Genomic DNA, 26,026 nt, shown 5'->3' on the forward strand with positions numbered 1-26,026 from the left:
CTTGAATGTTAATGAATGAAAAGTCATGCCCTGGATGTTTGAGGATGTTTAGACTGGGCTGAGGGCGGCCATCAGTGACACCGCCACAGCTAAAGTAATAATACCAGAAGCAGGAGGGTCTGAGCATGAGGATGAAACATGTTTGAGAGCCCGAGAATATTTTTAAAAAGCTTGGACAATTTCTAGATAAGATTTTGACATTGGAAAGTTGTAAGATTATCAGTGAACGTCTTTAATATGTTCTTGATGAAAGATTGTTTACATGTCCAACATTGCATCACTGTACTCCATTTTTGTATTTTTAATAAGTTTTGTAAGAGTGAGCTTAAACGCTGTCACTGGGGTTGAATATGATTCCAACTCTGCTGAGTGCTTTCTTGATTTACTGATTGATTGATGACTATTTTCACAAAAGAAAAGTGATGACTCTGATGTCAAAAATCTCACTGCCAAAATGACATGAATAGGTTTTGCGGATTAGCTTTGGTTTTTGTCTCAGCTTCTGCCTGTTATTCATGTTTAAATGTGTAAAAAAAAAAAGAAAGAAAGAAAGAAACATAAAAGCTTAAAGCACTCTTGTTTATTTCGGATCAATGTATAATTAAATTGTAAATATAGAAAACTGATGTTTCTACTTATTCTTTATTAATAAATTTTAAAAAAAAACAAAAAAAAAAACAACACACAGACACAATCCAGGATCATTGTTATTTTTTTTTTTATTTTCCACACACAGGAGTAAGCCAACATAAACTTTTGAAATGTTATAGTTTTATAAGTTATTCCATTGAGATTGCACTTTTTTATTTTATTTTTTATCTTTATTGTGGATCATGTTATAGGTTTAAAGTTTAAGGATCATTCATTACCCAGTAAAGACAGCAAGACTGTGAAAAATATTCAATAAAAAAGAAAACCAAACACTCTATCCCTTTTCGTCTCGCTCCTTGACTATAGTGTTTATTTTTTGTTGTTTTTTAAGAGTAACGGTCTCTTCCTGTTTCACATTTCTTATATTCAGGTCCTTTACACTCTGTTGTAGCAGCCTTCGTGTGAGAAATACAAATAAAATATCTGTAATAAGTTAACATCTCAGGATTTAAAAAATAAAACAGAATAAATAAGATGATTGTTCCCTAATGTAGACCTGCCTCCGCCTGCCCTTGTCGGTGTTACATTACTTTTCGGTGAGTGACAGCTGCAGGATCCTCTCCAGCTCCTCCTCCTCCTCCTTACGCTTCCTGTAGCAAAATAAGAAGTTCATCTGTCAGAACACTGACAGTATCATCACTTTAAGATGACTTTGTTCTCAGATTTAAGGCGTCTGAAAGGCTGTTCGGATCGTGTTATAAGTGTAATCTGATAGTGTGTTAAAGTAGTGTTAAATGTAAAGTGGTGTTATTTGATATCCCCGTGTAGGTGTTCCTGCATCATCTTAACCCTTCAAAGCATGAATCACAAGATAATTGTCAGAAAATTCCAGTTTTTTAACAATGGAGTATTTGGTGAATCTTCTGATGAAATTTAAAAAACATGAAATATTAATTTGCATATATGAGTTTAAATTTGTATCATATTTTATAATATTTTTTGCAATTTATTCCATACAAATATCTCCTGCAATTTATTTGGGTTTTTCAGGGGGTGGGGTTAGGGGATGGAGATCAAACTTGTGATGTAATCTCAAAAACTCACTTAACAAATATGATTTGGCTTTAAAGGGATCGAGCACATTGTTGTGATGTCATAGCCTTGCAATGTGGGAGTGGGGGGTTTGTTTATATTAAATTTTCCTCCGGAACAAACGGTAAACATTTTAACTCTTTTCTTTAATCAGTGTACACAAGAACATATTATCAACTTAGGTTTGCCATTAGCCAAATTTAGGTTACTCATGTTTTAAAAGCATTAACTTCTTGGCTAATGCTGACTGAATGCTCCCTGGCCATTTGGGATGCTGATCCTGGAGCAACATTAGTATTGATGATGCAGGAACAACACCAACACACCAAAAGATTGAACAAATGTGGCTTGTTTGGAAGGACTGACAGAAGAAAGCCTCCTCTCTCTAAAAAGCACATGGCAGTACAGCTTGGGTTTGCAAAGCTGCATCTGAACAAAGCACAAGACTTTTGGAACAATGTCCTTTGGACAGACGAGGGGTGATGATCTGGGCTTGTTTTGCAGTCACAGGGCCTGGGCACCTTGTAGTCATTGAGTGGACTATGAACTCCTCTGTATACCAAAGTATTCTAGAGTCAAATGTGAGGCCATCTGTCACAACAGAATGGCTGACTCAACCTGATTGAAATGCTGTGGTAGGGCATTAAGAGAAACCCTGCAAACCTCGATGAACTGAAGCAATGTCGTAAAGAAGCGTGACGTGAGAGACTGATGTAGAAAATAATTAGGTCAAGTTATTTATACTGAAAGGTGTTTCTACAAGCTTCTCAATCACATGGTGTACTCCGTTTCTCACAGGACTATAGCTGAAAAAAAAAAAGTTGTCAATCTAAGAAAACTGCACAGTTCTTGCTGAAGCGCACATGAATTATGAAAATCAAGAAATGCACTAATAAAAATGAATTTTTTGTTGAACGGGTGAACATATTTAATCAGGTTACCTCCCCAAACAAAAGACACCAAAAGCAACGTGACTTTACACCGAATTTGCAACTCATTACCATCTGACACAAAGGAGGATGGAAGAGTACCTCACTGCTAAATGTGCATTAACTCAGCAGAGATGACTGAGGATGACTGTCTGAAAACAATACACGAGTAGTGGTCGTGAGTCCTAACCTGGGTCAGAATTTTTTAATTTTCACCTTTATTTTATAAAATTGTGTCCGTAGAAGTTGACAAGACTGCAGAATGAGAAGTGACCCCCACAGCCCTCCACTGTTTTGCTCGTTCAGTGGACTGATTTTTTCACTTTGGGCATTTAACATCTGATGAAAGCCCTCGTGCTTCATAAAGACACTTTTAAACTGCCTGTACAGCTAATAGTTTGCAGGTTCAATCGGGCCTCTTTAACAGCAGCTGAACTATGAGCTGCCATTAACACCAGAAATAATTAGACTGCTACAGCTGAAGGCTGATATAGTTATATGATAGCGCTGGGTAGCATTAATGGGGTGTTGACAAGCAGTATTTTATCCCTCATTATCTTCCTCTCCTTTTTTTCATATTTTATTTTTCAAGCTTAAAACATTTTTAATGTTTCCAGCCACGTGAGAGCAAGGAAACTTGTCTGCAGTGTCCCCCGCCTCTAGCCCAGTGACAGATGGGTAACCCTGAATTAGATACGTGGTTATGAAAAAGGGTGGTTAGATGAATGGATGAATCCATCTGAATCCAACTGCTTCCCTAAGCAGGGAATAATTTGTCAGCATCATTTGTTTTTTGGGAGATTTTTGACACCCCAAAGTGTCGCAGTTGTTGTTTGTCACACCATGCTGCCAAAATATGAGTTTGAGATGAAAGAGCAGAGGGCGGCACTCTCTGCGTGCACACTCCATTAAATTAAAACAAAAATAAAAAAGATGACTAATACTTTGTATGCTCTACAAATTCTAGCAGGTGTGAGAGGGTTTTTTTTTGTTTGTTGTGGTTTCTTCCTTCTGTCTAACAATTATAGGTCATATAAACCCACAATTTCAGAAATTACTCATTTCCTCATCCATCTCGTCTCCACTCCCACCTGTCCATCTCCTCCTGCTCCCTGCACGACAGCTCCATGGCAATCCGCAGCTGCTCGTCGAAGCTGGTCGCCACGCCGTAGTGCGCGGATAAGCGCGGATCGGTCACTGTGCTGTAGGAGAGCGGGGAGTTGGCGGTGGGGTCCAACGGAGAGACAGAAGAGGGCTGGCTGGGGTCGGCCATCTCCTCTCCCTCTCTGCTGGCCAGTGAGATGGACAGAGACTCCTGGATCGCCCTGAGACGGGAGAGAAATGAGGATACCGTTAAATAACGACGGGTCTCTTAACAGGAGACTTTTCAAGCTGCGCTTCATTACAGGATAAATTTAAGCTGGTGCTCTCAGGAGAAGGTGGGAAGAAAAAGCTCATCACTGAACTCTATTTAGAAATGTGTAATTAAGTTACTTCACAAGCCAGGGATTTCCCTGCATAACAACAAGGAAGATAAGTTAAAACTTCCTGATTTTTCTTTACAGTAACAACTACAAGAGAGTTTGTGAGGTCATAACCTTCTAATCAGACATTTCAAAAAGTGAATGAAAAGTATATGATCAGTGCCATTTGTTTCCATAGTGAAGAGGCGAAGCACTGGCAAGAAAGAAGAGCCTGTTAAATTTGGTTGCAGAGGTGTTATCACTTTCTTAGAAAGTGTAAGTATTAAAGTTTAATACCAGAGAAAACATATGGAGGATATCTACCTGCATGTTCTCCTATCTCTGGCTGTTTTCTGACTCTTTCATTCAGGCGTAAAACCTTTAACTAGTGTGAGCAGCGTGAAAGTGTCCGTGAACTGAAGCTGGGCCTGGCAGCTGATCTGTGTTGCATACGATTTAGACAGACTGACGGTGATAGCAGACGTTTAGTCTCATCATTTCATTTGCAGAACAAAAAAAAGTCAGAATGTCCAGCCAACAGTCCACGGACCAGTCATTAACATGTGTTGCATAGACGAGTGACTCAGCTGCCAGGTTTATGCTCCTCACTGTCAAACACGACAATCTGCTGGAAATAGTCCTTAGGCGTGTTGTGTGCCATCTCAGAATGTTTGAAGTAATTATTAAGGACATGGCCAGTTTAAGAAAAGAAGATGGGTAAAGCCTAAGGATAAGCTCACCTCTCCAGCTGAGAGTCTTCCTCGTACAGGGGAGACTGTGGCACCGGGCGGCTGTTGGTGAGGGCCTCCCAGATGGTCACCTGAAAACCAGACACAAGGGTTACACCTGGCTTTAGATTTAAGAACAACCTACACAGAGACTGTGCTGAGCTATTAAATGATTCACAGTGGAATGAATTTGAGATGATAAAAACAATGTAACAGTATTATCACCCAAGACCCGGTGTTTTTTAAAAGGTGCTGTAAAACGTCACATGAGAAGGGCAAATTAATAAACTGAGAGAAAATTAAAAAAAAACAGAAAAGTCTTGAAAGGAAAAGAAGAACAAGGCTCTGTGACCCAGAAGGGGATTTGTTCTGACCTGGTCGCTCTCTGTGCCGGCGTCCAGCAGGCTCTGCTGAATGGCGAACTGCAGCAGGTTGTCATCCTCGTCCCTCATTGGCTCGCTGCGGCCCGGACCGAGAGTGGTGTAGTCGGGAGGGGGCTCGAACACTGAGGGGTCCACCTCACAGTGGAAGGGAGGAGTGGCCTGACCTGTGATATGAGAAGGTACATGATAATAACAATGATAATGATTACAGGTCAATTTAAAGTCACGTAAAGGTATCAGGTACCACTAAATGTTAGGTCAGTAGTTACCAGCTTCTCCGGGGCTCTCTGGTTTGTGAACCGTCACAGAACTGACCGGCTCATCACAGCCGCACAGGTTGCTGAACGTCACTCTGGCATTCAACACATGAAACAGAGGAATCTCTGAAAGGCAGACGGAGAGTTCAGTCAGACATGAGATGTGGTGGCCAACAAGGACTTAAGCAAAAACATATAAATAAAACTCCTTCCAAACCCTCAAAAGGTGATAGGAAGCTCAGAGGTGATTGCATTTCTGGCATCTTTAATATATTTAATATAATTATATACCTCATATAAGCTAGGCTAGGGTTGCACACCCTAAACAAGACAGTTGCCATTTGGATTTAACCAGTTTTGACCGATGATTTGATACATGTGATTTTTACACCCTGGTGAACATAGAAAATAAAGTCTTTGCTCTCTCCTCTTTCATTTATACAGGTGCTTGCTCTTGTTATTGCAAAATAACTACCGTGAGATGATGCCAAGTTGGCAAACTTTCAAAAAGTCTCATTCAAATAGTGCCACTAACAACATATATCTTTAACCACACTCACCTATCTTGACAGGGAAGCCTGGTGGCAGGCGGAGGGTGATGAAGTCACGCAGCTTGGCAAAGTGGGCGTTCGAAATGGCCATGAGGTCTATGATGGGTGTCACTTGCTCGGCCAGGGACAGAGGGTGAGACTCGCTCAACCACAGCGTTGCTTTAAACCTAGAATGGAGGCAGAACAATAAAAAGAGAAATAAGGGTGGTGATGAACATCTGTGCATGGATTTGCGTTGTGTATCTTACCTCTGAACTTTGCTAGTAAGCTCGATGGGACGTCCAATGTCGCGGCCATTCAAGTTGAACTCCGGGTTGAAGTATTCCTCAGCTGTGATGGCTGTGGGGTTGTGAGGACTGGCGCACTGGGACACGTTGCTCTAAGAGAAATATGGAAAGAGAGCAGTAAGTAACAGTGTTCATTAAAGGAGGCTGAAAGCAGTGTAGGTGGTGTGTGTGTGTAGATGTTAATGCACGGGCGCTGTTGAGACTTACCCCATTGTGAGCTGTGTGCTGTTCAGCAATTCCCAGGAAAGACTGCAGAGGAGTCTTTGAGCCTGAGTAGGAAGACGAAAAGGAATAAAAAGAGATCACTATAAAAGTGCTCCAAAAATCCATTAAAATTTACTCTGATTGGTCTGTTTAAAGTGGACTGTAAATTTCCAGCCCCATATTTTTATTCCAGCACTTTATTAGAGCAGCTCTGCAAGACCCATAGTTCAAAATAGTCCTTATTTATCTTTTACTGTGCCTATGGACTGATGATCTATCTGACATGGAGCATTCTGAGCAGTTAGATGCTTCGGTTTCAGTCTCAGAGGGATTACTCATACTTATTATTTAAAACCTTGACCCCGTTTAACATGAACATTCACACTTGTAGCCGTGTATATATGACCAGAAACAAGTAAAAGCATAATAAGTCCACTTTAAGGAAAGTATCCATGAAGAGCTAAGTTTCTAAAACAATCAACATTTTATTACAATAAATTGGTGAAAAATCACATTTCTCAGTCTCCATGATCTGTCCAAGATACAAACCTCAGTTATGAGGTGTATCTGTGTGTATCCGTTGTTACCTTTGCTTCTCGACTTGTCCTGGTCTGACAGATGTTCTGTCCTTGAACGAGTCACCAGCTCCACATTGGTAGCGCTGTAAACCTTTACACAACAACGCACAAAGGAAAAGCACCTGTGAGCATTTTTGTTTGCTTTTACAAAAACATTTTTTTTATTTTTAATAACCATAAAACAGGGTTGTACAGTCAGGAGTATGAGTCTCTGCCTGTCTAAATTCAAAAGCACAGTTTGAAATAAATAATTAAATACATCTAAAACTAAATGGGCTCACTCGCACTTACCTTAGCTTCATACCCACTGACGACCTCGCTCTTCTCAGAACGCCAGCCCCAGATTCCAGACTTGTTCCTAAACACACAATGACAAATTAAGTACTCATTGTGCTAATATAATATATATTCTTGCATGATTAACTGCGAGGATGCACTCAGAGTTTATGCACGGAAGCATGACGAATGAGATGTGTAGAAATAATTTAAGAATTCTGCGTATATGTATACAGTATGTTACCGCTCAAATGCAATATTGCGAGTGTTGAGGTGCGTGGAGACAATAGGCGATGTGAGTCTCTGGGCTGTGTTCTCTTGAGATGGCTGCATTGCTGCCAGGAGCGAAGGCGCATCGCGAGGGGACAACACAAGTGGCTCTGTGTACACGACCTGCTTCTCATGGTCCACCTCCATGACCACTGCCCCATCATCTGAGAAGAGACGGACAGATAGCACAAACAGCTAGGCTGTGTAATCAGGGAGCCTACAAAACTCAATCAAGATACAGGTGCAAGAGGAAAATGACAATAATTCTGACAGAATGAAAGCCATCACAAAGCTAGAAGAACAGAATTGCTTTTTAGTCTTTCAGGGATGGCCTACATCAGCTCAGAATCTATCTATGTTAGTTTTTAAGTTAAAAGGCTTGCATGCTATTGTGGCCTAAGGTGCAAAAAGCGCATACCTCCACCCTTGAAGATATAGCTGCGTCGTCCTTTCAGCCAAGTCATGTGTTCGAAACCCAGGAGTGTGGTGTCCACACGGAGGCAAGAGCCACTCTTCCACACCCGGTAGACATCACTGGGGCACACTTTTGACACCAACGGCACTGAGATGGAAGTTGAAGAAGATGAGATGCAGTTACAGTGAAGTAGCACTAGAAACAATTTGAATACCTAATGAATAAAAAGCTGGCTGACAATTTTTGTATGAATTTATTAACTATCAATGAGAGAATCATATATGCTATAATCTGGTTGGTAGTGATACTCTAATTTTAATCCGCTGAACAACATCTGTTTGCTGCTGTTGTGGGAGCTGTCCAGCTACTTGTGGTGCTGAAACTGACCTCTGTGGATATGCATTAATGAGCCACACTCACCCCAACTGGTGAACTCCCACTTCATCTCCACATAAAAGTCTCGTGCCTGGAAGACACAGAAGACACTTAGATCTTCTCAAGTCTTCTTCCATTTGTGCCTTCAGATTCAATACAGCTCAAGAGCTGCTAAAAACATACACTGACACATCAGACTTAAACTTTTCCCCATCAATCTTCAACCAGGCACCAAGGAATTGATGAGGGTTGTCTCAGTTCAACGGGTCAGGTGTAAAACCCAAGAGATTACATTTGTGCAACCAGATGGATCTACCTGTCTTAGTTTGCTGAGCAGCTCGGGAATGCCCGCCAGTCTCTCAGTGGCACGCTTGAAGTCTCTGTACTGAAGCACCAGCTGTACAAGCTCAGGGTCCCCCGTGCTCACTGCCTCCTGCAAGACTGAAACATGCATTTATTAACAGAGGGTGTTTCTCTTTCCCTCAGTAGCCTGAGGGTAGGAAACAGAGAAGCAGAAGAGCACTTACTGGTCCAGCCCTGTGCGTTGCAATGTGTAGGGTCTGCAGAGTGCCTGAGTAGCACCCGGGTTGACTCCAGGTGGCCCAGACACACAGCAAGCTCCAGCGGGGTGCGCCCTCTCGGATCCAAGCGCTCTAGATCCTGCTGCAAAACCAAACACACAAGCAGCAGCAGCATGAGCGCAATGCAGTTCGACATGCCAAAAACCCCCCACCATCTATCACCAGCTCCAAAAAACAAAATCAAAGACACCCGTCTTACCTCTTTCTTCTGTAGCTCTCGATCCAGCTCCAGGTACTGATTGTTCCAAACCAGATAATGCAAAGGAAACGCTTCTTGAGCCATGTTTGACGACCGTTTGAGAGTTAATCAGCAGGAAAGCTACGACTTCTGCAGCGACACCACAGCAGACGGGTGCTGCGCTGATCGGCACCGCTGCTTAGCTAGCTAGCCTCGTTTACAGCAGGGAATCGTAAACTCTGAATGCAAGAGGTGTGTCACCAAGGGGAAAAAAACCCTTCCACTCACTAAATATACTAAAGTCGCTAGCGTTAGTCAGCAACAAAACGACTACTGTACCTGCCTATGGAAATTAGTGGGCTGAGTTAGCTAGGCTAACTCAGCCCACTAATTTGTTGTAGTTAACGTTAACTAGCAGCTAGCTGGGCTAACGTTAGCTAACTGGCTAATAACATCATTTCCCTCTCCTTTTGGCGCCTGTGTTCCATTATTCGTAATTGAAGACAGCCGAAAATGCGCCTCAGTGTCCGCTCATTTTTTCCACAGTGTCCTTAAAGTAGTAAAATAGCGGGTGAAATTGCCGGCTGATGGAATTAGCTAGCTTCTCCCCCGCTGCTGCCGCTGCTGCTACCGCAACCATTCCCCCCTTTCTTATCGCAGGGCTGTCTAAATAACACAAGACACGGCCTTTACTCCGCTTTCACATCCAGGTCCCTCGAGTTGGGGCATCCGAGATGATGCTGGTGACAGTTGATGTCGGACAGCACTCGTGTCCTGCCAAGCAAACGCCTAATAAAGGCGATTACATCTGTCAGTCTGCTGCGATCCGGTACAAATATTCCTGTGTATTTACAGCCGCAGCGGCAGTTTTTTCTTTATTATTTATTTATCTAGGCGTCGCTTTATTTCCAGGTTATTGAGAGATGCTGGGTGGAGCCACCGAGGAGTGGATGGATGGTATAAACAGGAAAATACTAGTGATGTAATTGCAGTGCATCTTCCCCACTTTCAGCTCAACAGAAATCACGAAACCCAGCCATTGTTTATCATTCTTTTATTTTTTTTTCTTGAAAAATAACACAAATAACATAAAGTGAAAAAGGCTTCTGAAAATAATTACAATGCTACAGGTTCCCCGTTTTGATAATCTAAAAGAGGAAAAACACATTTACACAAAAGTATACATTTATATTCTTATATTCATTTTTAAGGGATATGGCCAGGAGGAGCAGTCTGGGAGGAGACCTTTGATATAGAGCCATAACACTATAAGGGAACAAAGAAATGAGCAGAACCCCCACCTCCCTAAACAAAACATCTCTACACTGAATCTGACAAAGTCATGTGAAAAGTAGATGGTCACATTTTTTCCTCTCTTTTTATTTGTAAATGAAAGCAAAACGAGTGTATCAAAGACAGGTGGGGAGCGGTTTCATCTAGAATAGTTTTGCTCTAAATGTTGTCTCTGTACAAAAAACAAAGCAAAAGGAGTTTGGAAATTATAGCACCTGAAGTCTAACGTTGTTTGAAAATGCACCATTTATCTGACACCTTATCCTTGGCTCGTCCCCTACACTTAATGCAACCTGCCCTTTTGTTGGGGTGAGGTCTTGTTGCCATGTTGATTGCCTACTCACACTTTTAACTTTCTTACACACTTAGCATCCATGTACACCATACAACTGGACTTGTGTCGCAACCAGTGACTTACAAAGCTGAATAAACATCTGGTAAACATAGGTAATTCCTGTAGCTCACGTTTCCCAAGTCTGACATCGAAGTCCTTTCACCTTTAGTTTCCTTTTTTTTGTTTGTTTGTTTTTTAAGTATCAAAGCATAGCTGTTGTGCATGAAGCGTAAGTCATCAAATAACTGAACAGAAAAAGATATTAATATGCTTGAAGCACCCAAAAGTAGCTGAAATCAGTTAAGTTCAACAAAACAATGCATGTTTGTTCTGCGGATGAAACTCAAAGTCTCTGCTTATCTTTCTGAAGGCAGAAAGCTTGTGATGACAGTCATGACTGGCTCTGTCCAAAGAAGAGTTGATGACTTTGATATCCACAGGATGTATAGTCTAATACAGCTTTTAATTGCCTGCATTCTCCCACTTAGGAAAATTAAAAAAAAAAAAAAAAAAAGATGTCTTCTCCACTCACCACGAAGTCCCAAAAGAACAGCAAAAAAGCTCCTGAGTCCTTTTTTCCTTTTTAAGTACATGGCAAAATAAAATGTAATGAAAAGAAGCATCGTTCCAGCTGTGACATGCCATTTGTCCCCCTCCCAACAACACCAGTCAAGCGAGCCCTCCCAGTTTAGACCCCACCCTTCCTTTACGTGGCACAGGTGCATGAGCTTCCCTGCCTCTCTCTGTTGCACAGATTCACATCAGGATCCACTCCCTCCGCTTTTGCATCCCAAATCACGTCTGCAGTGAGAGAAGGCGAGCCGCTTAGGATATCCGCTGGATCAGTTTTTCGTCCGATAGGCAGTAGAGTGTGTTGACCGACAGCTCAGAGATGAATGCCTCACAGGCCTTGCGGGAGACGCCTTTACAGCCTCGTAGGTCAAGCAGCATGATGCAAGAGAGGCGGCGGAGATACTTCAGACACGTATCTGTCAGTTTACTGCAGCCTGGAAAAGAAACGTGAAAACATTTATCTCCAGTTGAATGAAACTTCCCAGAAATGCTGTCCAGTCTATATACTTCCCAACAGTTTCCTACCTCCCAGGTTGAGTTCTGTGAGTGTGTTTCGCGTGGACGAGCCCACTGCAGTCAGCAGATTGATGGAGTGGTCGGTGAGACTGTTGCAGTGGGACAGATCCAGTTTTGTTAAATGGGGCATGTGGCGGATCACCAGACGCAGAGTGGAGTCGCTAATGTCCAAACCTGCTAGCCGCAAACACTGCATGGACCGCAACTGACTTCGATTGTCACAGCCTGGACCAGAGATGAAAGAAAACAAGCAGAGACATTCTGTAAATTTGGTAAAGGAAAGGGAGAAAGTAAAATGAAAATAAACGAAAAGGAAAGGAAAGAAAACCATACTAAATCTATTACTAGATAATGCACATCGTATGATCACTTTGTACCCTCTGAGGCTCCCCTTTCCTTACCTGGAGGAGTGACTAGATCCCTGATCTGAGCATCTTTGACGGCATCCGCATATCGCAGATCGAGTGAACGGAGGAGCGGGCAACCAGAGGAGCACAGAGCTGAAACAGAGGACCAGGAACAGCCTGCCAGCATCAGATCCTTCAGCCCTGTAAAATGGATAAGATTTAAATAGTGTTTAATGTCATACAATCTAAAAATTGAGTCCCCCCTTTTATGTGTTAATATTGTTAATACATCTATATTGTCCCTTTCAGAATTCAATAATCCTGGAAGAAAACTTGGGTGTGTACCAGGCAGGCGGTCAATGAGCCAGCTGAGCTGTTTTTTAGAGATGTTGGTCCAGGAGAGGTTGAGTGTGACCGGCTGTCTCTTTATGATGCCTGTCAAGGCCTGAGGAGTAACCGTGCGCTTGATGCTTAGGTCAATCCGCGCCCAAAGCCGCTTGTCTAAACACCTATAGATGAAAACAGATGCATAAAAAACATATCTGTGCATTTGTAGATATATGGGTCAGCGATACAGTCTAAATAAACCATCTTTAAGGCTTTCAAAAGGGCTCACTGGGCCTTTTAACAAATACAAATCAAAGTGGTCTGAATTGATTTTAAAGACTGAAATCCAACTGAATCTCACTAAAATCTTTTTAACATTTAAAAAGTAGAAGCAAAATTATCCTGCCTCTACAACATGAAATTGAAATGACCCACAAGACGGCCCAGTTAAACATACCTCGATCGTGTGATTCACACCTGTAGTCTGGCATAATTTAGCAACTTAAAAAAAGGTCCAGATTCAGAGTTATCATAAATATCAGATAAAAATGCTGAGATCCTGAGGTGATCAGCCAGGTAACAGTCATCACTTTGCTGAACTACAAAAACCAAAAGTCCAGTAGGGTTTGTAAAGCTCTCTTAAAAGTGTGAAGCTTCTCTTTATCTTAATGCAGAGACCAGCTATAGAGGCCACATTAACCAGAGAACAAGCCATCATTTGTAGCCAGCACAAGTAACGTCAGTGATTTGTAATTTAAATTAGGTAGAATGGGCCTGAACGCGTATGTTTTACTTTGCTTTTTATGAGTGTAGCGAAACAAAAAACCCTTTAAGGAGATTTGTTAGTAAAGTGTCAGGGAAGAGGTCTTACCATTTGTACCAGTTCTTGCAGACTGCCATGCAGACGCAGAGATCTGCACGATTTAAGTAGCGGAAGACAGACACCCACACCTCTCTCTCACAACTTGGGTTATTCCCGACACTCCCCCTTTCTGCTTCGCCCCCTCCTTCCTGCAGGGCAGACAGAGGGACGCGGAGATGGGGAAGCTCAGAAGATGAAGACGAGGAAGCTCCATTGTTCAGTTTGGCTGGCCTGCTCAGTCTCATTCTTTTTGAGGCCTCAAGTCTCTCTGAGTGGGAAGTGCGAGTGCCAGTGTGTCCACTGCGAGTCTGCGGTGGTGTGTGCCTATTTGAGTGCTGATCAGGACAGGGGCTGCGATTTCTAATGGGGGGTCTGAGGAGGGCTCTGGGCTGGCTGTGTACTGTGGAAGTAGCAGTGTGAGGGGCGACAGCCTCTAATTTGGGGACAATAGCTGACGGGTCCTGTTTGGCTCTGGTTGGCCTTTGGAGTGTGACTTTATTAAGATATGTTGCATCTCTGTCCCCTGTTCGACTTTCCTGCTCCATCTCCTCCTCTTCATCCTCATCTGCTCCATTTTGGTTGGCCATCTCAAACCCGTCCTCTTCTCTTTCTTTGGCTGCCTGTCCTTCCCGTCTCAACTGTGGCTGGTTCTCTTTATCACCTCCCCTCCCGCTGTTCTGCACACTCTCCTCTTCTTCGTCGTCGTCACTGCTGCTGCTGTTGGTGCTGGTGCTGCTGCTGTCCTCACTGTCCTCTTCCAACTCTGCGTGGCTCTGACCACCTCTGATGCCTTTTCCTGCCCCTCCTCCCCGCAGCCTCACACCTCGTCCTCTCCCCCTGCGGGGCTCTCCTTTGGGTGCAAGCACTAAACCATGGGAAGACTGCTGCTGCTGCTCAAAGGACTCGGTCTCTACTGGATTGCTGTGGTAAGAAGACCCATTTGCCCAGGTGGAACCTTGACCTCTGCCCTGAGGTAGTCTGCTCGCTGGAGAGCGCAGACGAGGCAGCACCCTGGAGCCCAGCAGCCTCGGGGAATGAGCTAGAGATGACGATTTCTGTTTAGAGGGAAAAGGCAAATATCAATAAGACATGACATGTTTCAGACATCAAATCTAGTTCTAAAAAAATGGTTCTGCAGAATTGTGTCATCTGCTGCAGATATAAAACATTGAAAAGTTGATAAAAAACTTCACAAATGCAACAGTTTCAAATGCAATACAGAATAACTGCAGAAATAAGTGCACCACTTACTGTTAACATTTTGACCCGATCCAGTTTCAGCTGCAATAAAAAGAAAAGATGTAGGGAAGTGTCAGCTACAGAAAAAACTAATCTATGAATAGATAAAGTGTTAGCTTATTATTTAAAGTCAGAGACAGTTTCCCCAAACAGGTGTTTCAGTTGAAAAAAAAAAAAAAATCAGCAGCAACTAAAATAAATACAAATCAATGTGAAACAAACTTAAGTATCCCCAACTTACTCTCTTTTTATATCTGAGCTGAAGCTCAGTTGCTCGTTTGCGGCTCTGTTGATGCTGTAGTAGCAGTTTCTGAGAAGGCGGTGGTGCTGTTGGCCGGCCCTGGGGTCTGCTACGTTTTGCTGGACCCGCCTCTTCACCAACACCAATTCCTTCCCTGTATGAAAGTTTGGACTGTGGCAAGGAGGTTGAGCCTTCTGACTCTTCACTTTCCTCATCGCTGGAAGACTGATGTGGGAGTGTCATTATTAATTTGTGTATCAACATCAACTATAAGGCAACAGGAAGTGGCTAATAAACAATAAAGGGAAAAAAAACCACGTCCGAAAGAATGAACCAGCTAAAGCAAGAAGGAATCAAAGTAAATGTAAGAAATATATTTAAGCACCTCTGATGCTGAATCTTTTCCTTGGTAACATTTGGGACACTCCCAACAACTCGGTAAATCCTTATTGATCTTCCCCTCACCAGGTTCCTAAAACACAACAGGTAAATGTTTGAAGTGGAAACTACAAGACCTGATCACAAATGCAAAAAGCATCAATGCAATAACTGTGTAATGTCCTTAATTTATATGCTAGATCAGAAGCAGACGTACCTTAATGCATTGTCGATGGGCAATTTGTGAACACACAGAGCACTCCATGAGGGTGTGAGTGCTTGGATTCGCTTCATCTGACTCCCCCTCTCCACATATGGCACATCGTGCTGTGTTCGGTAACGCAGGCTAGGTGGTGGACAAAATAAAGCCCGAAATTTTACATATAATGCTGACAGGACATTTGTTAAGCCTTGATTATACTTTCAGTGTCTATGAGTCGGCAAGGGTCAGAGTGATGTAACTTTTGGCACACACCTGCCTGCTTTTTTTTTTCTTTTTTTTTTTTACTTAGCTGTCGGGTCTTCAGCAACTGAGTATAATCAAAACTTTAGAATGATTCTCTAGTTCAGTTTGTCAACACACTTTAGAGTAAGACGCTTCAGTGATGTTTTAACAGTTTTCAGTGTTTCTTCTGCATGCATTTACAGATGGAGAGCATAATTATTTCAGTGTATATAAATACAATGATGGGTATGAAATCTTACTGCTAGACACTGTCGCATGACGCAGCTCTTCTTCATGCGCCCAGGTCCACCGAACTTCCTCATGTCATGGCAGTACTGGCAGTTGCCACACTCCTTCCTGCAGCAGGCAGCACAGCGCTTGCACCTCACCCGTCTCCGTCTCAAGGCGGAGATGGAAGACCGTTTGGTCTTCTGACCCAAAGGCTTGTGGAGGGTGGGACCCAAGCGAGGACGGTAAAGAACAGGTGTAGGAGGAATGGGAGGCTGGTACCATGATGGCTACATATACAAGACCAGCAGGCAAGGGGTAGAAAACGCATGTTATGATTGAGTCCCACAAACATCAGGCAGATGATTAAAAATAAAGCTTAGAAAAATAGTTCACTACTCACCCGTTCAGGCCATCTGACTATGGGCTCTCCAGTGTAGGCTAGCTTAGGGCTGTCATCGGCACACTCTGTCAGAACAGCCTAGACAAAAAATATGGAAATGAAAGATGAGTATTTGGTCTAAATATATTAAATACTTACGTAGAGCATGTGACTACATTCTAAGTTGATCAACGCAAGGAACTTTGGTGACACTCACCCTCATGTCCTCAAGCAGGCCTGCAGCATTCGCAATTCCTTCAGGGACGCACTTTTTGTGGCTCGGCAGCTCCTCCAGTTTTCCTAAAAGGTTCCACAGTCCTTCCAGCTCAAAGGGGGTCAGCACGGGCCGGGGTTTGCTAACTTGGATTGGTTTTTCTTCTTCGGCATCTTCCTCCTTGATCTTGATATCCTCATTTTCATCATCAGTGTCATCTTCATTGGAAGCACCATTACCAGTGTAGGCATTGTTTTCGAGGTCAGCTGGTGTTAAGTCTTAAAAGAGGAAGCATGTAGTGTTTAAAGTTAAAGTAAGTGATAAACAAATGTTTGTGTTCTGTAGGAAAAAAAAGGGGGGGGGGGGGGGGGGCAGCGGTCTTTAGCTGAGTACATTTATCCTTACCTATACCGAGGGAGTACTTCTTGAACTCAGGGGTGAGGTGCGAGATGTCAGTCAGACAGTAAAGGTATCTCTCCAGGACGTACCAGCACATCTCATAGTAAAACGGGTACCTGAACTTCGCTGGCACCTAGGGGATGTTGATAACAACAGACCAGGAAGAACTGCTAAATCTTATATAATAATGATATATTTATGTCTGCATTTCTGTTCCTGAACTCCCCCTAGTGGATTGGTTCAATCTTTATAAAACTTGGCCCATAAACTACCTCGGGTACCAAGACTAATAACATCAATATGGCAGTTGATTCAAATATTTACGGCAAATAAAAAACTGCTGGGGTTTTTTTATGCATATTTGTATCCAGAACCTGCATGACTGAGGCCAGTTTGTAACATACACCATTTTTACGCAGGTAAATAAAACGTCCAAAAAACCACGATGGACATAAAAGCAACCAAGTAGTCACATGAACAATGGGTATGTCAATTCATTCGTTTGAGCTAAAGTGTTGCCTTGCTTTTTCAATTATTTCCATCTTTGTTTCTATTTCTATCACAATTAAAAGCTCCTATTATTGATTATAAAGTGAAGGTTAAAGTGTTTGACCTGCAGCAAAATGTTGAAAATGTCCTTTTCTCTCTAAGAAACCATGTAAAGGTTCATTTTAAACACTGCTCAAAATCATATTTAACCCTAATTTTGTACTAATTAAACTATTTATGCTTATAAATTATAGGTAGATCAACATTTACAAATAACAGAAACCATAACAATCAATGCAAATAGATGACGGAAATATGAGCCATACCACATACAGGATGGGGACATTGATATTACATGTGTTCCTATAGGAACATGTAGGAAGTTACATGCTTGTAATGCATCTACAATGGTTCCAAATTGTTAATAATTAAATGTCTTTTTTAAAATTCTCAGCTGCACCTATGCAACTATATTATTTATGTTTTTTGTTTTGTTTAACAGCTACTGTCAGGCACCACAAAAAGCAGCATTTGTCACAAGGTAGCTGTGGTTTTCACTTCTTCTTAAAAATATATATTTAAAAAAATATGGTGTCACTGCAGACACAGCAGTCCAGATACAAGCTGAACACCTGTGTGTGTGGGCTAACCCAGCCGGATACCTAACCTGTGTTATAGCTAAATTTAAGAAAAGAAAAGAAACTTGACATAATCTCAAAATAAACTTCATATTCTCCATAGCTAATTTTGATTTCATCTACCAGTTAAAGTCACAGCATCTCGAAATTTATAATATACAACAATCTCTCAGACAATTTGAGGTCTAGTTTTTCCTTTCAGACTTTTTAATGACCTGCAGTAACCCTGTCAGTGGGCTACAATTGTGTGGATAGTGCTTTACAACCCCTGGATTCATATCCAAGAACCAAAAGATGCATACATGTTTCAATTTCGAGAAAATGACAGTACTGGCATCAGATTTCTACAGTGGGAATATCTGAAAAGGTACTAAATGGTTTTTTTAGACTTGTCTTTTCCCCACCTTGTAATTTCCACATGGCCCTGAATCATGTATTACATTACTCTAAAATCTCAAATGATTTATAAAGACGTTTAAACAGTGAGCTGTTTAACTGCTGCTCACCCGTGTGCGATCTTCAATGGTGTAGATGTTGAGCTGCATCGGGATGTTAAAGCTGTGGAGGAAATTCCCCCCAAACACCAATGTGTCCTCTGGTGTGTACACAGCATGGATCCACCCTACACCATATTAAACACAGGATGCTTGTTTACATGTGTGAGAGGCTTACATACATTGTCTCTACCCTCATCTGTAACTGTATGTACTAACACTATTATTCTATTACAGAACAGACCTGATGGGATGACGAAGGTGTTCCCTTGGTGGAGCTCTATCCTTTGACAGTCATGGCACTTATCGCCCAAGAAGATGTCTCCCTGTTTTCCTGATAAAACCCAGTTCTCATACATCTCCAGGTTCTGTGGTGTGGGTGGAATCAGCCAGAACACCTGTAGGGGGAAAGTAAATCTTAGTTAGAATCTGCAATGCATGCCAACTAAACAATTTGATCTTCCCTCTAGTCTGCTAACAAGAATTGAATTTATTAAAGGAACTGACATCCACTCATAAAAATGTCCCCATCAGTATTTACTGCATAATAACAGGAAGTGTGATAACATTAGATCATACTTTGATTTATTCTGAAAGCAAGACTGAAGAAAAGGACTGTCCCAGATTAAGTTTTTACCCAGCTGTTATAGGCACTGCTGTTAGAGTTTCTGTAAACACAGCAACCTACCTGGATTTTTTAAATACAAAAGCCACAATTGTTAAGTTAGCTAATGTACCTTTACTATTATGTTCAGAATTCCTACACGCTTGTATCCATTTCAGAAAAAGCTCCAACTTATCATTTGCAGTAACCTCAGTGTTTGCATCTTCAGTAAAATACACCTTTCTTCTCCTTCTTGCTTATTCTCCTTTAATGCCTGACACCAAATTTCTCTCAATGGTAAAGGCTGTAAAGTGGGAAACAAATTCTCCTTCTGGAAACCCTCTGTGAGTGCAGAGATGCACACATAGCTCCTTTGCTGCATGTGGGCCTCATAGTTAGCGTTGCAACTGTGCAATAACAGCCCACATGCACATAGAAATGTGCCTGTTAAAACCACCAAAGTTAACAACTATTCTGATGGACACCTCGTTAAATCTATAGTTCTTGTGCGGTGTGACATTCAGACTGACCTTTCCTCCTCTCAGAATGTGGTACCAGACGGAAGTGCCTCCAAAGTCAATGTGGAAATCTGTGAAGCAGCCCTGCACACTCATGAGACAGTACCTGAGAGACACGAAGGCAGGATTGAAAACCATCAAACAAGATTAAAATGTGAACAGAAGCTGGCATACAGATTAGCTAGCTTACATTTGCATTGATATATGAGAGGGTCATGATGGTGGTTTCTCTACAGCACAGCAAATGTTAAATGTTGTTAGTTTACTCACTTCTGTACTTTGGGATAATGCATGTCTATGATGGCATTGGTGGAGTCCCTCTGCCTCTCCTTGAGATGACGGGGCCACATGTTGTCCACCCAGTCAATAAGGTCCACCTGTGTAATACAGAAGTACACATTTAAAATTTCAGCACCAAACCCGAGACTATTCTGATGATCAGCACCACTTTCTGCTTAACACATCACAGTTGGTCAATAACTACAGGTGAAGTTACGGTTCCATTCCCCCCCCCCAAACAGTTGCTTCAGCAAGTACAGTTTCTGTAAACGTCATGTGTAAAACTGTGTGAACTCTCACCGAAGCAGGCCGTTTCACCAGGTTTTCCAGCCTGGTGTGACTGAACTCTAGACTGATGACATTGTAGAGTTTTTCTCTTTCTGATGGTGGTGTCTCATAGTATCGTCGCCACTGAGCCATCGACATCTCAATTCCTTTCTGGGTGTTCACATCCATAACGTCTACAATACGTCGACTACCTGTAAGCACATTAATGCCAACTGAGATCACTGCAATCAAATCCAAATTTGACAGCCTAATAATAATTACTTACTGTGCATAACACTCACCAGCAGGGCTGGGCGATATACCGAGTTTTTAAATATATCGATATATTTTTATATGAGATATGAAGATATCGTTTATATCGATATAGTCTATGTTACGTTATAATTATACTTGTGGAGCCGCAAGTTTGCCTCTCTTTCGTCCACTTTTGTCTGTACGCAACATTACTCTGCCTCGCCTCTCTCCTTCACTGAACACAACTCCCCCTCCCCCATCGTTTCACCTGCAGGCAACAAGATGGACACGGCAGCTATCAAAGAGGAGCTGGTCGGTAAAAAGAAAACATTTGGAGATTACTATTTTAGTGCTGCCAGCGTTAATCTCGTTAAAATGACATTAACGCATTAATGCGACAAATCTCCGTTAACGAGTTACCACGGATAGGCACGTGTTAACGAGCTAACTGCGCTAACACGTTGACGGCTGCATGGCCTAAAATCCTTTCATTTTCTCAAAAATCGACAGCGCGCCTTATGTATGAATTCTGGTTGTGCTTACTGACTGATAACCGATTTTATGTGGTACATGGCGCTCAGCAATCTGTCAAAAAATGTTTTAGTACTACTTTGGTAAGCTACGAAGCCGCACCGCTTGATGAATTGTCAGAGCATTACGGCTACCGTAGTCAGGAACCTCGTGGAGTACTACGTACTGTCCTTCAACATGATATTACCGTATTGTGTGTGTATAAGGACCACAAATGGCCTGGTTACAAAGCGGATTTCAAACTCAAGGCTGTCAGTCACGCAGTAGAACTTAGGAACAGAGCAGCTGCGAAATCTGTCTTTGTTATTATGCTCAGCATCTTTTTAGTTTACATTTTGACTGCACAATTGTGAGCTTTTTGTTATGCACAAAAACAACACTGTTTTATTTTATTTATGGAGCATTATTATTTAAAAAATGCTGATAATTTATTTTATGTACATCTATGCTGAATGTTAATAAAAGTGCCTGTGTGACATCTGGGACACAGCTTGGACTAAGAACTCTCTTTTTGTTCTTACTTTATGGCTTTAAAAAAAAAAATCGAGATATATATCGTACATCGCCATCCAGCTAAAGAATATTGAGATATGAATTTTGGGCCATATCGCCCAGCCCTGCTCACCAATTTATAATGGATATTTTGTGACCTTTACTCTATTTTTTCCTCAATATGCACAAATTTTTTGAAACAAAACAAACCAACAAAAAAACAAACAAACAAACATTACTATGCTATGGAGCCACAATGAGCAGAACAGTGCACAAATTAAAAATCAACTCTTCAGTGCTCTGTGGGGCTGTTACAATACAAGAACTATTTTCTACATCATGGGTGCAAAAATTTAAAAAAATCTAATCAAATCAAGAGGCGTTTTTTAAAAAAAGATAATAACAATAACAATAATATTAGTAACAACAATATTTTTAAGTTGAACAATGTAGTGCAAAAACATTTTACAAGTATAAATATATTATTATAAAGTGTAATTATATTTTAAGATTCCATCTGGCAGTGTCATAAAAACAAAAAAGAAAATATTTAGGCTTTCTGCTGTAGTGCTGTGCTTTTAGTGACATGGCTTTATATTTTTCTTGCCGATAAAATGTCGAGAAATTGAGCTGCTTAGGTAGGCTGCCACATTTTCTGGTAAAAATTTTTTAGTGAATGCAATTTTTGATGCAACCCTCCCAATTATCCAAGCTTGGGATTGGCACTAGGAGTACACTAGCGCGTGACCCCTGAGGCTGGGTTTGTGGCTACTGGTTAATTGTTTCCTCTGAATGGGGATAAAATAGGAACTTACCAACAAACAACTTGACATCACTCACGCTAAAATCCGGATCTGGCATTCTGTAAGAGAGGTAATAATTTTACTATTACTTTTCTTTGGTGAAAGACACACAGTGAAAAGAGTTTTCTAATGAAATCAGTCCCTTACTGCATGCCAAGGCCATCAGTAGTCTTGAAGATAATGGGATCCCTGAGTCCTTCCCTCTGGATGTATTCAAATGTGAATTCTAGAAAAAAGATACACATATCAAAAACAAAACAAAAAACCCCCAAGGGACAAGAAATTTGTAGATAGCCTCTTACAAAAAACAACACATCAACTCATCTCACAGAGCTCTAGATATAATCACAAAGGGTTCTGTTTTAAAAAAATAAAAAATAAATCTCAGTACACTAGTCTCACCTTTACCCTCCATGTGTTTGATCAAGTCACTGCCGAATCTCCCACACTCCAGCTTTTCATCCAGGTCAAACATTCGTTTTCCTTCAATTTCATCATCGGAGATTCCATCGTCCTGATAGCGGCGCTGTGTTCGCGTACGCTGAAGACAAATAAAAGGTTTTCAGTTAACGTCTGTGCCATCCAAACCCTTAGAAATGGCTTGGGGTTTAGTTTCACAAAAACTTCAGAACCTTTAAATAAAATTTTAACTTCACAGAATGAAAAAATAGACATGTTTGTTAATTTATCATTTTATTCCTTTTATCTTCATATGGCAAAAAAAAACAAAAAAACCTGCTAACAACCACCAAACAAATTAATACACAATAAAAACATATTTACAGTTCTTATTTGAAAGCTACATATTCACTGTATAAGACAAAGTAATCAATTGCAAACACTGCAAGAAATATTTTTAAAATACAACCTACATGTAACATAGATCTAATGTCCCCATTTGTTTTGAGATCAGCGACTACAGATAATATATATAATTTCTAAGGATTTGAATGTTTTAAAAGTAATTTCCAAACACTATATAGATGTTGATTATCCCGGTACTCTAGGCAGTTTATATAGTAACCTTCATCCAGATAGGTTAACGCATAGAAGAGAAGCTAGCAAACAGACATACATACGCTATAACTATTAGAGTAAGATTTACTCTGGGGGCTTGAGTCTCAGAGAAATATAAATTATATTAAGGTAAAAATTTGTACGGCTTCATAAATTATGCGACACAAACCAAGAATTACAGCTACGCACAAAAGCCATCCACCAAGAAGAACAACCGGACTTTCCAGTATTTCCCAGCTTCATGATCTTAACTTCACTGTCAACAGATATCTCTCAAAACAAGGTCACAAAATTGTAGTTTACCAAACAGTTTCCAATGCATAAAGAGCAAATAAACAAGGTGCTATTTTGTCTCAAACCCCCATCGTAACTCTCAGTTATGAGGGGGAATCCCCTGTCAGCAGAGCCACATGGGCCTAGACCTGGTAGAGGTTTTGATAAAGCCTTCAGCCTTTGGCGATAACCCTGTGAGGACTGTGATCAATCAGCAGAGTATTGTGAACCTGGTGGAGTTTTGTATCATAAGTTTAATTGTTTACAAATGTGGTACAAGTGGGTATTTAACTGTGTTCATGGTTACTACACAACAATAACTCAAAGAAACACAGTTTGACACCTTGAGTTAAATAATCATAGAAAATAAAGAAAGAAATGTTTGAAAGTTTTAGAAAATATAAAACATAAAAAGAATTTAGACTTTAGCCTAGTTTCCACACACTTCATCACATATACTAAAGGTATCTTATTTATAATAATCAGCTGATGCTGACTAGATCTGATTGGAGGCACACACAAAGAAATAACTGAGAGCTGGATAAATTAAATGTGCTTGAGAGGAAAACCACTGAAAACCAGCTGTATATTACAACAATATACTTAAACCATTATAAAACTAATAACTGGATTACCTTTTGGCATCAAGTTAAATTTCATTATAGGCATTTAACAGGACTTTAGGCCTATACCACAACATTTTTTTAAGAAAAGAAAGAAACTGAAACTAGCAATATCAAAGCTTTAAGCAAAGAGCTGGATAGATGTAAACCAATCCAAATTCATCAATCAGTCAGACACAAAAATCAGTTCATCTGGGAAACAAACAATACAGTATTACAATAGCAGGGGTTAATCTTCTACACACGGCCCCCCTTTAATTCCCCTCCTGCCATTCACCCTATGCGCACTGCTTGGCAAGACAGATGGATGAAGCACATGAATTCTGTTCTCAGATCTCCCCACCCCCATCTCTACACCACAAATGTAGTATTATTTAAGATATAATAGTCCTTACTTTCAAAGAACACACCGTCCCTATTATTATTATTAAACTAAAGCAAGTCAATATTACCAACGAAACCAAAGCTAAAGCTTCCAGATAAAGCAATAAAAGAAGAAAGCATAATAAAGATAGTATTAAGCAACCACTTTATGTGTGCTTTTATTAGGTTTTCGTGCAATAAAAATAACAATCAACAATGACAAGAAGTCTTTTTAATAACATAAATATATCTAATATTGAGCCTCTGCCCCAGTAATAACAGGAATCAGCTGGTGTAATGTTTTGAGTACAAACCGCAGACGGTAAGCTTGGAGTTTATTGCTTTACATCGACAGGGAAGGGGGTGAAACAGGGTCACAGCACTGCTGTCAGTTTAGACACTGAACTTGACCTTTTCCTGAACCCAGAGCCTTTACACAGGTTCACTGCCGTTATCATTATCATTAGGGTGCCACATAAAACAAAAATGGAACCATTACCGTGAACACAATGTGCCAAAAAAAAGAGAAAAGAAAAGCAGGCCGTTCTAAAGAAAACACATCAGTTCTCATTCACTAAATAGCTTATTATCCATTAAAAACCCACATTAAAAACGAAGAAGTTGCCTTATTAACATAAAACAACGAATCCGGGGATTTAACAGTTGGTTGAAGTTACTTACCAGGCGTTTGCTGTACCGTGTATGAGAATCCTCCATTATTCTCTGGAAGCGAAACAAAAGTTTCTGGTCACACAGATGAAATATCCAACCACTGTCCGAGTATTTTAGTTTGTTTTTACACCCAGTCGGACAGAAACACACCCCCCTCTCAGCCAGATACCCCTGCTAACGTTAGCCAACAGTGTTACTGTAGCCAGCAAGCTACGGTTAGCACAGCACATATAATTACCAACATAAACGTTCATCTCGCGTCATTCTATGACGATAACTGCCTATAAGAGCAGCTTCATTTTAACACAAATACCCGGAGCCACCGTCTCAATTTTCTTCCGTTTTTTAACTGGCCTTATCGGCTAGCGTAAACTAGCTCAGTTGGCAAGCCCTTTCTTGAGTCGTCCGCTATCGCTAGCTAGCTATCGTTAGCCTCTGTACACGGTAGTTGTAAGCTTCTTTATCATTACCTCCGCGATTTAACTCCTTTTAGTCGCAGCGGTCACAGTAATGCTTCCCAACTAGAGCGTCCAAAACCTCCCAGTAAAGTTTCTCCCCATGTTATGGGATAACAGCTGTGTATATTGTTATGTTTATTATTGTGCGATAAAGTTAGAACGGTTCGAAGCCAAGAGACGCCATTTCCAGCTAGTCAAAAAACATACACACGAAACGAAAAAAAAAAAGGAAAACGCTCAGGACCCACCCCTATTTACTCCACTGCTCCGAGAAATTAGCATGTAGGCGCTCTCATTGGGCACAGGGTGTGTCA

The 26,026-nt window shown here is 41.1% G+C and overlaps 2 protein-coding genes across 2 annotated transcripts; both read right to left on the bottom strand.

Annotated features, from left to right (window-relative positions):
- Positions 1-715: 715 nt before the first annotated feature.
- On the bottom strand, positions 716-10,065 carry ankrd13d (ankyrin repeat domain 13 family, member D). Its single transcript, XM_063496756.1, has 16 exons — positions 9,180-10,065; positions 8,927-9,062; positions 8,716-8,840; positions 8,445-8,490; positions 8,028-8,171; positions 7,584-7,773; positions 7,355-7,421; positions 7,073-7,154; positions 6,489-6,550; positions 6,243-6,373; positions 6,004-6,161; positions 5,456-5,569; positions 5,178-5,350; positions 4,816-4,895; positions 3,704-3,937; positions 716-1,241 (listed from the first exon to the last, which is right to left on the bottom strand). Exons 1-16 carry the CDS (start codon positions 9,261-9,263, stop codon positions 1,178-1,180), a joined length of 1,890 nt encoding a protein of 629 aa, XP_063352826.1. The 5' UTR covers positions 9,264-10,065; the 3' UTR covers positions 716-1,177.
- Positions 10,066-10,230: 165 nt separating this feature from the next.
- Positions 10,231-25,914, bottom strand: kdm2ab (lysine (K)-specific demethylase 2Ab). The gene is made up of 23 exons (XM_063496770.1): positions 25,725-25,914; positions 25,264-25,305; positions 22,709-22,847; positions 22,454-22,532; positions 22,319-22,365; positions 20,259-20,437; positions 19,950-20,056; positions 19,692-19,785; positions 18,802-18,955; positions 18,570-18,685; positions 16,943-17,069; positions 16,541-16,815; positions 16,345-16,422; positions 15,974-16,231; positions 15,486-15,614; positions 15,276-15,362; positions 14,891-15,115; positions 14,662-14,691; positions 13,420-14,465; positions 12,567-12,730; positions 12,276-12,422; positions 11,884-12,099; positions 10,231-11,792 (listed from the first exon to the last, which is right to left on the bottom strand). The coding sequence occupies exons 2-23, from the start codon at positions 25,297-25,299 to the stop codon at positions 11,611-11,613; spliced, it is 3,915 nt and encodes a 1,304-aa protein (XP_063352840.1). The 5' UTR covers positions 25,300-25,305; positions 25,725-25,914; the 3' UTR covers positions 10,231-11,610.
- Between the last annotated feature and the right edge of the window lie 112 nt (positions 25,915-26,026).

This window comes from Pelmatolapia mariae, linkage group LG2 (genome assembly GCF_036321145.2).
Source record: "Pelmatolapia mariae isolate MD_Pm_ZW linkage group LG2, Pm_UMD_F_2, whole genome shotgun sequence".
NCBI classification, from domain to species: domain Eukaryota; kingdom Metazoa; phylum Chordata; class Actinopteri; order Cichliformes; family Cichlidae; genus Pelmatolapia; species Pelmatolapia mariae.